General features: G+C 53.6%; 1 protein-coding gene across 1 annotated transcript in view; it reads right to left on the bottom strand.

The window, feature by feature from the left end:
* The window catches only part of AFAP1L1 (actin filament associated protein 1 like 1), a 44,284-nt gene that overhangs the window by 4,243 nt on the left and 26,131 nt on the right, over positions 1-13,910 (bottom strand). The window contains exons 15-18 of the mRNA XM_075542710.1: positions 11,735-11,846; positions 6,382-6,546; positions 3,770-3,951; positions 1,147-1,275 (exon numbers count right to left, since the gene is read on the bottom strand). Of these exons, the coding sequence (XP_075398825.1) occupies positions 1,147-1,275; positions 3,770-3,951; positions 6,382-6,546; positions 11,735-11,846 (588 nt within the window). The remainder of the gene's footprint in view (positions 1-1,146; positions 1,276-3,769; positions 3,952-6,381; positions 6,547-11,734; positions 11,847-13,910) is intronic.

Genomic DNA, 13,910 nt, shown 5'->3' with positions numbered 1-13,910 from the left:
GCCCCGGCCACTCTTGTTGCATTTTCTTTGTGACATGTGTCACGGTATGCAGTGGATATCATCTGTCTCGCTTTGCTGAGATGGAAACTCCTGCGAGCTGGGACCCTGTCCGCCTTGCCCACTGCCTCTCCCACTGGCGGCCGGTTCACAGGTGGAGTCGTAGCTGCCATGAAAGAATGGCGGAGTCATCCGAACGAGACTTAGCAGGTGCCCTCAGTGAATTTTGGAATGATGATATTTGGGATTTCCCACCATTTCAAACCGGAAGTTGCCTCTCTCAATTTTAAATAAATAAATAAATAAAGATTACGTTTATGTTTCAATCTTTTTTTTAAGCAATCCATCTCTACATTTCTAAGCCTGGAGTTCAGGTCCTTCCATATCAGACCACCCTTGCCGTCTCCTCTCCTACCTGTTTCTCAGCCCGTCTCCACTTGGCCTCAGCTCCTGTGAGTGCTGAGCAGAACTGCACACTCCGGAGCAGCTTCGGCGCCACCTGCCCTCACCCTCAGTTCTAGAATCCAAGGAGTTTGCTGTCTCAACTCTGTGGCAGCAAAACCAGCCCTGAGCTGAAGTGAGACTGTTTATAGTCTTCAGTTACTCCGCATGGTGTGAAGAGTCATGTCTCCAGTGGCCACACTTGCCAACCGAGTGCTGCCATCTGAGCACTTGTTGGGGTGTGTCTCCCTGGTTACTACATGTCTGTCACATTGAGTAGTACATACTACCTTTCTAAAATCGGGGACGTCTGAAACTCCTCTGGCCGGCCCCAAGAGCTACAGAGAAGGGCCTGAGGACCAGCTTCTTGGAAGGAGCCCACGACTTAGACTTGTATCCCCTGTCAGGGATGCCCTGTGCCTCAGTTTCTCACCTATGAAAGGGGCCCATCTTATCTCAAAACACATCGGAGGCTCAGCCACTAGACACCTGGGCTTGCTAGAACGATACGGCATAGAGCAGTAGATAGCTTTTGGATGAGGTCTGCATTAGCCCCTTGCTCCCGGCCTGCCCCCCTCCTCCCGGCAGGACACTGGCCATGAGCTTGACTCTTTGGATGGGCTGGCGAGTGTCTGCCTCTCTCCACAGCAGCTTCTGGCTGGCTTCATGGCGAGGGCCCGTGCGAAGGGGCCTCCAGGGCTGCAGTACCTTGGCTTTCTGCAGCACCCTTCCTTGGTTGGCGGTTCCGATGGAGGGGCTCCTCTTCCTCAGCTCAGAAACACAGTTGACAGGGAGAGGTGACTCTGGGCCCGCGTTCTGGGGTGGATGTGCAACTTCCTGCAGGGAGCCAGAAACAGTGCACAGGTGAGGCCCACCGCTGGCTACCTATGCCCAGCCTGCGAGCCCTTTAAGAGAGCATGATACAAACCTATGCCCAGTCTGCGAGCCCTTTAAGACAGCATGATACAAACCTATGCCCAGTCTGCGAGCCCTTTAAGACAGCATGATACAAACATGCCAGCGTCGAGCAGGGCTGAGAGGTGGCTGCGGGAGACACTTGAGCGCTGGGAATGGAGATATGGAGAGCTAAAATGCCCCATCCCTCACAGTGCACGGGGCCCGGCACCGGGAGTTCACTGAAGTGTCCCACACGGCTCTCAAGTAGGGGCTATTATTAGCCATGCTGTTTCACAGATGAAAACACCGGCCACGCAGACATCAGGTCACTTGTGAAGACCACACCACCAGCGGAAAAGCCAGGACTCGAATCTCACAGCCCCATCTCTGACTTTCAGTGCCGGACTTGTTACCATTTTCTTTCTACACTGCCTTCTTTGCTTTTAAAAAAAAACTGTATTATTTTAATTTTTATTAGGGGCTCACAATCCATACATACATCACTGTGTAAAGCACATTTGTAGATTCATTGCCCTCATCATTCTCAAAACATTTGCTCTCCACTTAAGGCCCCGGCATCAGCTCATTTTCCCCTCCCTCCTTGCTTTCCCCTCCCTCATGAACTCTTGATAATTTATAAATTATTGTTTTGTCATATCTTGCCTGTCCGACATCTCCCTTCACCCACTTTTCTGTTGTCCATCCCCCAGGGAGGAGGTTACATGTAGATCCTTATAATCGGTCCCCCCCTTGCTACCCCACCCTCCCTCCACACCTTCATCTTAAAAGGTCCAGATGGCCGCTTATCACCTTGTTAGGTGTCACAGGTGTACCGGGGTCTGGCAGGTTCCCTGGCACCACGTGGGCACAGGGGTGCCAGTGAGCAGTTTCTATTGGCATCCCAGCTCCCATCGCCCGCTAGGAGAGATCATTCGGCAGTTTAAAACGTGTCAGCCTCCGTGCTGTTTTGCACAGGCATACCCGCCGTGTGTAGATCCTGGAGTGCGACCTCTTAATAGTAAGAGCAGGAATTCACAGCAGGGTCCTACTCAGCTCCAAAGGGAGCTTCAGTTAAAAGACCCAAAGTACTCTGGGACAGAAGGCCAGCACACCGAGTTCAGAGGTGAGAACCGGTTCGAGGTCCTCTGTGCACCCTTTGTGGCTTTGGACAGTTGTTTTGTCCCTGGCCTTCTTGTTCACAAAGTCCTCAAGGGCAGTGTTGTGGGAGGAGCAGTTTAAACTCACCAGCTGCTCCCAGGAATCAAGAGAAGGCTACCTGTGTCTGTCATGATCTACAGCCAAGGAAGTCCTATGCGGCAGTTCTAAACTGCATTCTCCTAGACAGCAGTGGGTTTGTATGTACGCAGATAGAGTTACAATCTCAAGATGTGATTACCCAGGATTGAGGGTGGACATTAACACCTGAAGAGAGATGTAGAGAAAGTGGCAGAGATTGGGGGACGGCGGTGATCAGGGGCCTAAGAAGCTACGAGATGCTTGAAGACCGTTTCTTCCTCGGAGCCTCAGAGGGGTGTGGTTTTGCCTCCAGACTGTGAGAGGAGGAGCCACCAGCAGGCCTCAATGTCCTCCCGGGGAGCAGCTGGTAGGTTAGAACCGCTGACCTTACTGGTAGCAGCCCAACACTTGTTCACCACCAGAGCCCCTTTTTTTCATATACATGACCCCAAGTTCATTGACATCGATTCCAACTCACAGGGACCCTGCTGGGCAGGGCCGGCCTGCCCCAGAGGCTGTAATCGTTATGGCAGGAGACTGCCACATCTTCCCATGGAGCGGTGGTGGGTCCCCCTGCAGACCTTGTGGTTATCAGCCAAGAGCTTAACCTCCATGCCAGCATGTGATGTACCCCACAGAAAAGAACATTCTGTGTACGGATGTGCTTTATACAATTGATGTATGTACATGTATGGACTGTGATAAGAATTGTATGAGCCCCTAATAAAACATTTAAAACAAAACAAAACAAAAGAACATTCTGGTCCCAAATGTCCATCTCCCGGGAGATCCCAGGAGAAAGCACATCCCATGACGGCAAAAGGTAGGGCTCTGGAGTCAGCTGCCTATGCTTGGGATCCCGTCTCCCTCTCAGCAATCTCAACCTCAGCATCCTCATCTGTCAAAGAGGCCTCAGAAGACGGCTGTGTAGGGGGGCCGAGTCCACACAGTTTCAGATGCTGTGGGGGCCCATGGGAATTGGTCAATGCAAGTTTGTTACTCGTGTTGAGCCTATGGTAGTTATTAATATCATCAGTAACTTGAGAGAATCAAGAGAAGGCCATACAAGAGCTTCCCTTCTTTGCTGTCCCCCTGTAGCATGCCCCTGCAGCCCCCACCCGCCCCGATCTGCAGCCTGCCCGGAAAAGCAGCCATGAGGAAGGGATGAAGACACAGGGGCAGAAGAGAGTGGACGCACCCCACTCTTGCTCTTGCTGTTGGTCATGGAGAGCCCCAGGGCTGGGCCCCCAGCCAGGGACTGCTGTAGGCGCTCCTTCACGGCCACCAGCCGCAGCTCCAGATCTATCCGGCGCTCCTCCCTCTCCCGACACTGAGCTTCCAGCGTGGCCACAGCTTCCTCCAGGTCCTTGAACTTTGTGCCTGTTGATGAGAAGCAGCTGAGCTGGGCCCCAAGCGTCAAGGCGCCTGGCTCTTTCCACCTCTCCCAGAGGGCCGCTCCAGCCCCTGAGCTGGTTAAGAGATGGGCCATGGGGCTGACTTCCAGATCCACTCTACGTGTCTGGCCTGCCCCAGACCTATTTCCCTATCTTCTGGAAACAGCACCCTGATTCTCCGCTGGGAGACCACCTTGCATTCCTGCTGGTTTGAGTGGGTCTGACTCCACCCATGGTTCAAGGGTATGGCACACAATCTCGTCCTGGCCAATCATCAGATTTCACCTTCTGGTCACAGTGACTGGGTTAAGGATCAGAGCTGACCCAATCAGAGGGAATCCTGAGGATTGTGTGAAGACCCATGGGAAGTAAAGCCACGAAGACCCTCAGCAAGACGGATGGACACAGGCTGCAGCAGTGGGCGCTCATGTGGCAGTGGTTGTGCGGGTGGGCAGGGCCGGGCAGAGTTCCTGCTGTGCTGCATAAGGTTGCCGGGAGTCCGAAGGGGCTGGAGGGCACCCACAGGACTCTTGGCAGTGCAGCTCTCTCTGCTGGGGCGGCTGAGCGAAAGTGCCAGGGCTGTGCACTTTCTGTGCACTGAGAGCATTAAACCGACCTTCCTGGTGGCATGATTTAAGTCCTGGGATCCCATGCTCCGGGTCTCGCTAATTTCCAGGGACATTTTTCCTCTCTGCTGTTCTAAGCCAGTTAGACTTAGCTTTCTGTTATGATACAGAACTTTTCTCAGACCAGGGCTTCCTACTTGGGCTTTGCTGCTTATCAAGTTTAATCCAAGAGACCTGGACTCCCACCCCCATTGTGCCAACTGCTACGTTGGGCCTAGCCAGGCTTAGACAGTGAGGACGCTCCAGCCTTTCCTCCGAAGGAGGCTGCATGAGGAGGGTTGGAGAGAGATGGAGGAGTCTTTGCTTTTGTGTGTTCACTCACACATTTCCTCAGTGAATTGTCTGCTGTTTACTATGAGTCAGGTGCTCTTTGGCCCTGGGTGACACATTGTGAAGAAAACAAAGGTTCTTGCTCTCTGGGAGCTTATAGTCTAGGGTAAGTAAGAGTAATAAACATCATAGGCAAGCTAAGATGCCTCAAAGCCTGAAGAGCTATAGAAAAAGGGACAAAGGAGTGGGGCCAGGGGGTCAGCCTGCTCCAGACTCAGGTGTTTCTATGGAAACAAACTGCTTTGCTGTGTCCCAACCCCATTCGTGCTGTTTCTGGGCCACATCAAACACACTTTATCCTGTGCACAGCAGAGTCCACAAGGAAGTGTTCTACCTCCTGCTTCCATGGCCGCAATAGGAGTCCTAAAAGCTTGTGAGGGACCACCTAAGGTGTCACGACTGGTCTCTCCCCATCTGGAGCAGAGTGGAAGGAAGACAATCAAAGACAACATGGGGACAATTAGTCCAAAGGCTTCATGGACCAGGGGACTCTCAACCTCTACGTCCCTGAGACCGGAACAACTAGATGTTGTCTGGCTACCAGCTGACTGCTGGGGAGGAATAGATTATCTGCTCTTCCAGCACCTGGAGAAGCCTCAGGCGGAAAGTGTGCCGAAGTGCGGTGAGAGAGAACTCAAAGGATACAAGCGGAAAACGAGGTGGAGGACCCCAGGGAGGGCAGGGCCTTCTCACAGAGGCACGATGGCCACACTTCCCTTCATCACTCATCTCAGCTGTCCCGGCACTGGATTTGAAAAGAGGGCCACGGGGAAAGGTGGGGTTACATAGTGGTCGCACCACCCACCAGCGCCTGGACCAATGTCTCACACACAGCCAAGTGTCCAGTCCAGTCCACGCTCTGTGGGGGAAGGATTGAATGTGAAGTTCACAGTGCCCTGATTGTATGACACCCTTGTTTTTCAGTGGAACATTTCTCAAAGCAAGCTGTGTATTGCCATAGTAAATGTGCACATCATTGTAACTCCACTTTCAGCCTTCTGTCCTGGTGGTTAGTGGTTACACTGTGAGCTGTGATCCACACGGTTAGCAGTTCGAATCCAGCGACAGCTCCTTGGGAGAAAGACAGGGCTAGAAAGCCCTACTCCTGTCAATAGTTACAGCCTGGAAACCCCCAAGGGGTCACCAAGAGTCAGCTTGGCCTCGATGACAGTTTTCCCCCCCAAAAAACCTCAAAACTCAAGCGCACTGCCACGGAGCCCCTTCTGACTCCCATCGACCCTATAGGGTAGGGAAGAACTACCCCTGTGCGCTTCCGAGACTGTAACTCTTGAGACGTGCACAGCTCGGTTATTTCCCCCCAGGAAACGCCGCTGGTTTTGAACAGAATCTTTCCATCAGGGGAGAATGATGCTGATGAAAGGGACAAGGAGAAGCCAGGCTCCTGGGGAAGACACGGGGTGACCCAAGGACGCGACTTCTCCCACAGGTACCTGCGTCGCCGTCGCCACTGCGGATGGCCTCCTTCAGCGCCCGCTTCTCCTGGCGCAGCGCCGCCAGCTCCGCCCGGATCGTCCCCTTCTCCTTCTCCAGCTTCTCCTTCTCCACCAGGTACCGCCGGGCATCCTCCTCCGCGCGGTTCTTGCCGTACTTGTACTGGTTGGCGCCTGCAGGGAGGTGAGAAAGGAAAGGCCCTTCGTTTTGCGTTCTAGTATGGGTCTGTGGGGCGGTCTAGCGGCTCTCTGGGTCTCAGCTTGTCCATCCATAACATGGGGATGTTTAGATCGCTATAGAAACAAGGAGCAAACGGAGGGGAGCGGAGGGCAGGCTTTGGAACCAACGTCTGCGTTCTCTTTTGCCCTCTGCTGGGTTTGTGGCATCAGGCAAACGTGGGTGGTGGCATTCCTGAGACTCCCCCTAGGTCTTAGTTTCCTAAGAACGATGAATATCGATCCAACTGAAAGGTCCGCTAGGGCTTAAATGAGATCATTCATAGAAAGTGGGCCATTAGGAGGCCCTTCGTACATGTCAGATACTAATACTGTAATATTTGATGTGTTTTGTGATGTGTAACACAAAGGGCATGCTCTCAATGAAGGCAGGGGAGAAGGTATACACAAGGGAGCTTCACACAGTGTGTCAAAAGAATTCTGCTTCCCCACAAGCTGTTTGAAGTCAGTCTTACCCCCACATGACTCGGAGTCACACAGAATGCAGCCCGGAGGCACCACTCATTACTGGGGAGAAGGGGTGAGGGGTCCAGTTGTCTACTGTAGGTTCGACACAAGACAACAAACCATTATGACAACATTTTGTTGAGCATTTACCAATTGCCAGGTTATGTTAGTGAGGCAGAGTTGGTGCTGGGTGATCTGGAGCCACGTGGAAGTCACCTGGGAGCAGATGCTCAGAGCGAGAGCGAGAGCGAGAGCGAGAGCGAGAGAGAGAGAGAGAGAGAGAGAGAGAGAGAGAGAGAGTTCCCTGGAGCCTGCACCCTGAACCCCAACTCCCAGCCTCCTGAGCTGTGATGGCATAAAGCCCATTTGTTCAAGCCACCTCGCTGTGAGGTTTTCGTTACAGCACCCTAGAACACTAAGGTGGGAAATATCTCATAGGGCTCATGGTCCTTTTCTTTCAATGGTGGTTTAACTGAAATATAAGTCACATACCATACAATTTGCCTATTTAACCGGTAAAATTCAATGGCTTTTCGTATATTCCCAGGGTAGTATCACCATCACAATACGTTTCAATCATGCCCCAAAGAAACCTTATTCCCATGAGCAGTCACTCACAAGTCCCCCTAGGTTCCCCCTGTCACCCCCAGGTAAGCAGCAGCGTACCTCCCAGGGCAGTATGCTCGCTTGTTCTGGATGCTCATAGCAGAATCATAAGTATGAGGTCTTTTGTGGCTACTTAGCCCAGGCGTCCTCAAACTACAGCCAGAGGCGTCCTCAAACTGCGGCCCGCCGAGAACATTGATCCGGCCCGCAGGGTGTTTTTGCCCCGTTATTTTTTTACTTCAAAATAAGATAAGTGCCGTGTGCATAGGACTTTGTTCATAGTTTATTTTTAAACTATAACCCGGCCCTCTATAGGGTCAGTGAACTGGCCCCTGTTTAAAAAGTTTGAGCAGCCCTGGTAATGTTTCAAGGCTCACTCACTTTGCAGCAACGAGAATTACTTCCTGTTCACTCACTCATTATTTGATGGATATTTGGACTATTTCTACTATCGAGGGGGGCTTCTACTACGAGACCACTGCTGGGAACACTTGTGCGTGAGTTTTTGTGTGGACATCGGTTTGCATCTCTGTGTCAACTCGCTGGGTCATGTGGTCACCTGCTTAACTTTCTGAGGACCCCGCCAACTGCAGGGCAGTTTCTGAAGTGACTGCTCTATTTTAGAGTCCCCACAGATCATTAAGGCTTCAACTCCTCTCCATTCTAGTCCACACATGTAATTATCTTTCGGATTCTAGTTTTCTGCCCTGGGTGACTCGTGTCTCCCCTCCCCCATCCCCCCCTCAAGTGTTAATTGGACTGGGTCTTGGGTCTCAGCCTTTTGGCCATTATGCAGAAGATGTCACGAGGCAGTGATGGGATGACCTCTCACGATGGGAACCGATGTGAGAAGCCAGAAAGCGGATGGAGGGTGGGAAGCAACGCCCTTAGTCCTGCCATGGCCTTGATTCAGTGGAAGGGCAGTTTCCCTGGGGGGTGGCTTGCAGCGCTCTTTAACTTACAAGAGAGAAAGGGAAAGAAAAGGGAGCAGAGCTAGAAGGGACTCATGATCCCCAAGAAAGAAGTGCTGGGGGTGAAGGCATCCTTTGGACCTGGGATGCCTGCACCGTGAAGCTTGTAGATCTAGGGAGGGATCGATGTCAACGCACGGGGCGTTCTCCAAGGAAAGCTGGGGCCACAGATGTTGAAAGGGGACAAGGATCTTTCAACCAGAGCTGACAGAGGGAAAAAAGCCATCCTCCAAGAGCTGGCAGTCTGAATTTAGACTTCTGCTTTCTAAACAGAGGGAGCGGATTTAAGTGTGTTGAAAGTACCCACTGGCGCTGTGTCTGTTACAGTGTGAGTTGCCAGCAAGAGCGAGTCCTCTTTGATTTGTTTACATAGAATCGCTTCTGTTGTATGTTTGTCACAGGGTGTTTGGACGGATTCCAAGGGCTCGAACAAGAGTTGGTAATGTTGGGGGTATGGCAGGAGATGTTTTGGGGGGGGGTTATGGGGAGCTAATAATGATGAGCACAGGAATGAAAAAAATGTTCTAAAACTGCTTGGTGATGACGGTACAACTCTTCCTGATATGACTGAACTAGTGAAGGGTATGATATGTCAACTATATGCCAATGCAACAATAAAAAAAGAGTCAGATACAAAAAAAAAGGTTGGAATGTTCATTCCTATTTGAATCCTGCTTGGAGTCCAAAGGAAAGCTCCAGCTTTCTCAGTCGGAAGAACAAACCCGCCAGTCTTGGAGGTGGTACAGCTAGGAATGTCCCTGAGAAGCAAGGCTGGCAGGACTTTATCTCGCATCCCTTGGATGGGAGAAGGATGCCATACCTGCCCAAGCAGACAGGCAACGAAAACGAGGAAGACCATCCACTAAGATGGATTGGCACCGTGGCCGCAGTAATGGGCTCACACATAACCGTGATGGTGAGCATGGAGCAGGGCCGGGCGGGGCCTTGTTCTGTTGCACACTCAGTTGGTTGTTGTGAGTCAGAACTGATGTGGCACCTACATAGTAAAACGATTGAGTCCTTGGCCGCTCGCTAACTGATAGGTTGTCCATTCAAACCACCAGCCACTCCTTGAAGGAAAAAGCCCCGTCAGTCTGCTCTAAAGAAGAGTCTAGCTAGAATAATGAATAAGCATGGCCAAGGACAATCTTCCCATCTCAATTTGGTGAGGAGTGGCTGGGATCGTTAAAGATGCCACGGGTGGCCGCTCCCTGTCCAGAAGAAAGCAGAGTGAAGAAAACAGAAGACATGTGGACACACAGAGTCTAATGGACCACGGGAAGAGCAGTCTCCACCACCCCAAGACGAGAAAAACTAGAGGGTGCCCACCTCCCACTAGCAGTTGCTCTGAAAGATCATGTGAGAAAGTCCTGGATAGGGTGGAGGAAATCGTGAAACAAAATTTACAATCATACAAAAAGATGAAGTTCCTGGTCGGCTAGAGACTGGCAGGTGCGCCTTGACTGTGGACTTTGGTGGCCCATCTGGAGAGGCCCCCATCCCCACGGCTCCCTGTCCAGTCAAACCAGAGACAGGTCTAGAAGCGGCACCGTGGCGACAGGGAGGTCTGAACACCTTAAGACAGTCAGCCACTTGAGATCACAGAGGGTAGCACTGAGCGAACAACAAAGCCCGGGAGGTTAGGAAAGAGAGGAGTGGCAACCGGGAACACAGGGAAGAACTGGGATGAGTGATGTTGCATGGAGGGGACTGCCGTCAGTGAGAAGAGACCAAATGTGTGTGACTTGTTGAATGGGCGACCGATCTGCTCCCTAAGCCTGCACCCAATGCACGCGCACACACATACGGATACCCATGTAAGAAAAGAAAAGAGAGAAGAGAAAAGGTTTCAGCTACGGAAACTCCACGGGGAACTCTGAGCAGGAATGGATCCGACACACGCCACACCTACAAGCAGAATGCTTTCCCTGTGTCCCAGAGGAGGGCCTACGAACAACGCACAACGACCTTCCAATGGCTCGGAGGAGACACCGAGACCCAGAGAGGACACAGGACACTTACAAGGTTGCTCACTCAGTGAGCAAAGCCAGTGAGGACGGGACATGTCTCCCGATGCCCCAGCGTGGATCCTCTTTCCTAATCGGATGGTTCCATCATACAGAAAAGCATTGCACTGGGTGAAAGACAAGCCCCCAAAATATAAAAGGCAGAACCTCTTGATCGGGTGCAGTGGGGGGAATATAAAGCAAGGCGGAAGAAATTCTCAGGAATTTGGGAACACGCTGTCCTATCGGAAGCTGGCTTGCTTACAGCGATAAAAAACATCGAAGGGAGATTCGTGTTGGCAATCAAGTAAGACTCAGAGAGGCGTGCCTGGTGCGCGTTCAATGGCAGCGGGAGTCACGACTGTGCCCTCTGTCAACCGGGCATTCAGCGAGCACACACACAGTGCCGGGCAGAGCTGGGGGCTGTGTCACGGACGTGAGCCACCCTTTGCATGCCGGCTGTCTCCAGGGCAAGTGGGGGGGTTCAGTTCTCCACTCACCACCCACCCCAGATCACAGTGGTAAGCTCTGGTGGTATTGTGGGTTAGGTGTTGGGCTGCGAGCTGAAACATCAGTGGTTCAAACCCACCGGCCACTCCATGGGAGAAAAATGAGGCTACCTGCTCCCATAAAGATCACAGCCTTGGATCCCTACATAAGGTGGGAATCGACTCAGTGGCAGGCAATTTGGTTTGTGTGGGCAGCTTAGGGATACCTGCTGAGATCTATTCTTGGCCCTACTGGATGCTAATGTATTGATTGTCAATATAAAAAAGTAAATCGATTTGACATAAAAATAGACTGCTGGTCTCTTGGAAAGATTTGGCTAACGTGGGCCCTGGGCGGGACTGCTCTGTGGCAGCTGGCTGGGCCCCCTGCACCCACCCCGTGTTCTCTTCCCTCTCTGAGGCTGCCTGCCAGCTGCTACCGGCACTGGCTGCCTGCGCCGCGTAGGGACTCTTTCCGACATCTCCCCTCACCCACTGGCCCCTGGAGGACCCCTGAGGTGGACAGCTTGTCCCCTGCCTCTGTACACAGAAGGAAGGTTCCCCCAGCCCCCACCCCCACCCCCACCCACCCATCCCTGGAACTCACTGGAGGCATGGCGCTTGACTTTGACCTGCGGGTCCACCCGATGGGACTTCTCACTGCAGGAGGAGGCGTGGCGCTTCACCTGGGCCCCAGGGCGGCGCTCTGGCTCCTCATCCTGGGGGAGGGAGAGAGGTGCAGGGGAGACGCGCTGAGGGGGCAGTGGGGTCAGACTCACCTGTGGGGCAGTGGACTCTAGCGCTGGCTGGGTAGAGCAGGCAGGCTCTCTGAGAGGGCGACCCTCTACCTTTAGGCCCGAGTGGCACTCAAGGATTTCTAAGCCACTTTCAAGACCAGGCTGAGGAACCCCGGTGTCACAGAAGGTGGTTGGTTCACAGAAGGGCCTAGCGATGTCCTCCCATACAGAGGACAATCTTGGGAGCCCTGTGGGGTGTCCTACCCTGCCCTGTAGGGTCCCCGTGTGTCAGAGTGGGCTCCGTGGCCGACAGAGGTCCAGACCTTCGTGTGGGGAGAGCAGACTACATGGGAGCACCCGCGGAGAGGAAACGCTAAGTCAGGGCCGCACCGCCTGCCTTTGACCCCGGCGTGTCCGAGTGGAGCTGGGCTCCCCCGGGTACCCCGGGCGAGCTTCAGAAAGAGCCATCCAGGCTGTTCTCCTGGGGGTCCCAGGCTGGATGCGCATCCTTTGTGGTTAGCAGCCAGGCTGCGCACTGTTTGCACCACCCCCAACCTTCTAGAGGAAAGTTTGAGTCTTCAAAGGTTGTGGAGTGTGTGTGTGTCCCTCATCATTCGGAAGTCTCCCTGAAATGTTTTGAATGGCCAATCTAGTGTCTTCCCTAAAAATTAAAGTCATGGATGGATGTGTCCATGTTGGAAGGTAGACATAGCTTAAAAGACCTCTGGACATAGAGTGTTTTGTAAACAGAGCTCGGGAAACTGTGATGGAGCCTAGTAAACAAACACTGTGCTGACGTCACATCGATGCTGACCACAGGATGGAGGAATCCTGCCAGGTTGTAGGGACCAGAAAGCCTCACCTTTCTCCTACAGAGAAGCTGGTGGGCTCAAACTGCTGCCCTTGTGGCTGGCAGTGCAGTGAGTGACCACCTCCACCCCCCCACCCCCCAGGTCACAGTGCAACGGACACATGCGCCGTGACAGCACCCGTTCACCCCTCTGCTCTAGGCACCGTGCGGTGTCTCTCCAGGGAGCGTTTCATGTCCCCCTTGGGACAGTCCTCGGAGACAGCTTCTATCTTACTCATCTGGAGCCGGGACTCGAGGCCCAGGGAGCCGGAGGCACAAGGTGACTTGGACTCGGCCCCAGGCCTGTGTGCAGTTTGCTCAACGGCCCTGCTGCCAGACTGTGCAGTGGAGACCAGCTTCAGCTGCCTCCACGGACTCCCGCGGGTCTGCAGAAGGATTGTGTCAGTAGGATGAAGGAGCTGCTAGCACAGGGCATCCAAGAGGCGAGGGTACACAGTGCCCCCGTCAAGGGTCCTCCCCCCCACATTTGGTGCCTTGGCAGGCGAACCACCTCTCTGCTGGCTCAGAGGCCCGAGCCACCCGGCAGCATCCGGTCTGCACGCGGCTTCTCCTCTGGGTGTCCCACTGGGGGTGGGGGTGGGTGGGAGAGGCCCAGGTCATGCTGGCAGGGGCATCCCAGGTTGTGTGAAGGCCACAGAGGCCTCTCTGTGACTGCACCAACAGGCACTTCCTCGGATCAGCGAGCCGGACAGGGAGACTCTGTCTTCAGAACTAAAGCCCAGCCTGCGGACGCCACCAGCTGCCCAGTTTCACATGGTTCATGTGCTCGGCTGCCTACCCCAAAGGGGAGTTTGAGGTTCCCTGAGAGGCCTTGGAGGAAGGTCTGCTTTGGAGGACTTGCCCGTGGCCACCCTGAGGGGCACCGTTCTCAGACAGACAGGGTCGCTATGCATCTGACACGACAACTGCTCTCGATCGCTGCCCTCTGCACTTCACAGAGCCCCCTTCCCTGCCCTCGGCTGCTAACGGGAGACTGGTGGTCTGCTCCCGTCCAGAGGCACCACGGGACAAAGGCCTGGCCATCTGTTTCCATGAGACCAGCCCTTAAACACCCTGAGGAGCACAGGTCTTCATCTGCAGCCGGTCAGAATCGACCTGACCATGATTGGCATGGCTTCTTCCTGACTGGGGCTCTCTCCCCTGCCTTCTGGCCAGGGAGCTCTGGGAACCTGGGC

Source organism: Tenrec ecaudatus, chromosome 2 (assembly GCF_050624435.1).
Source record: "Tenrec ecaudatus isolate mTenEca1 chromosome 2, mTenEca1.hap1, whole genome shotgun sequence".
Taxonomy (NCBI): domain Eukaryota; kingdom Metazoa; phylum Chordata; class Mammalia; order Afrosoricida; family Tenrecidae; genus Tenrec; species Tenrec ecaudatus.
The sequence above is the reverse complement of the archived record's forward strand: the minus strand, read 5'-3'. Positions and strand labels throughout refer to the sequence as shown.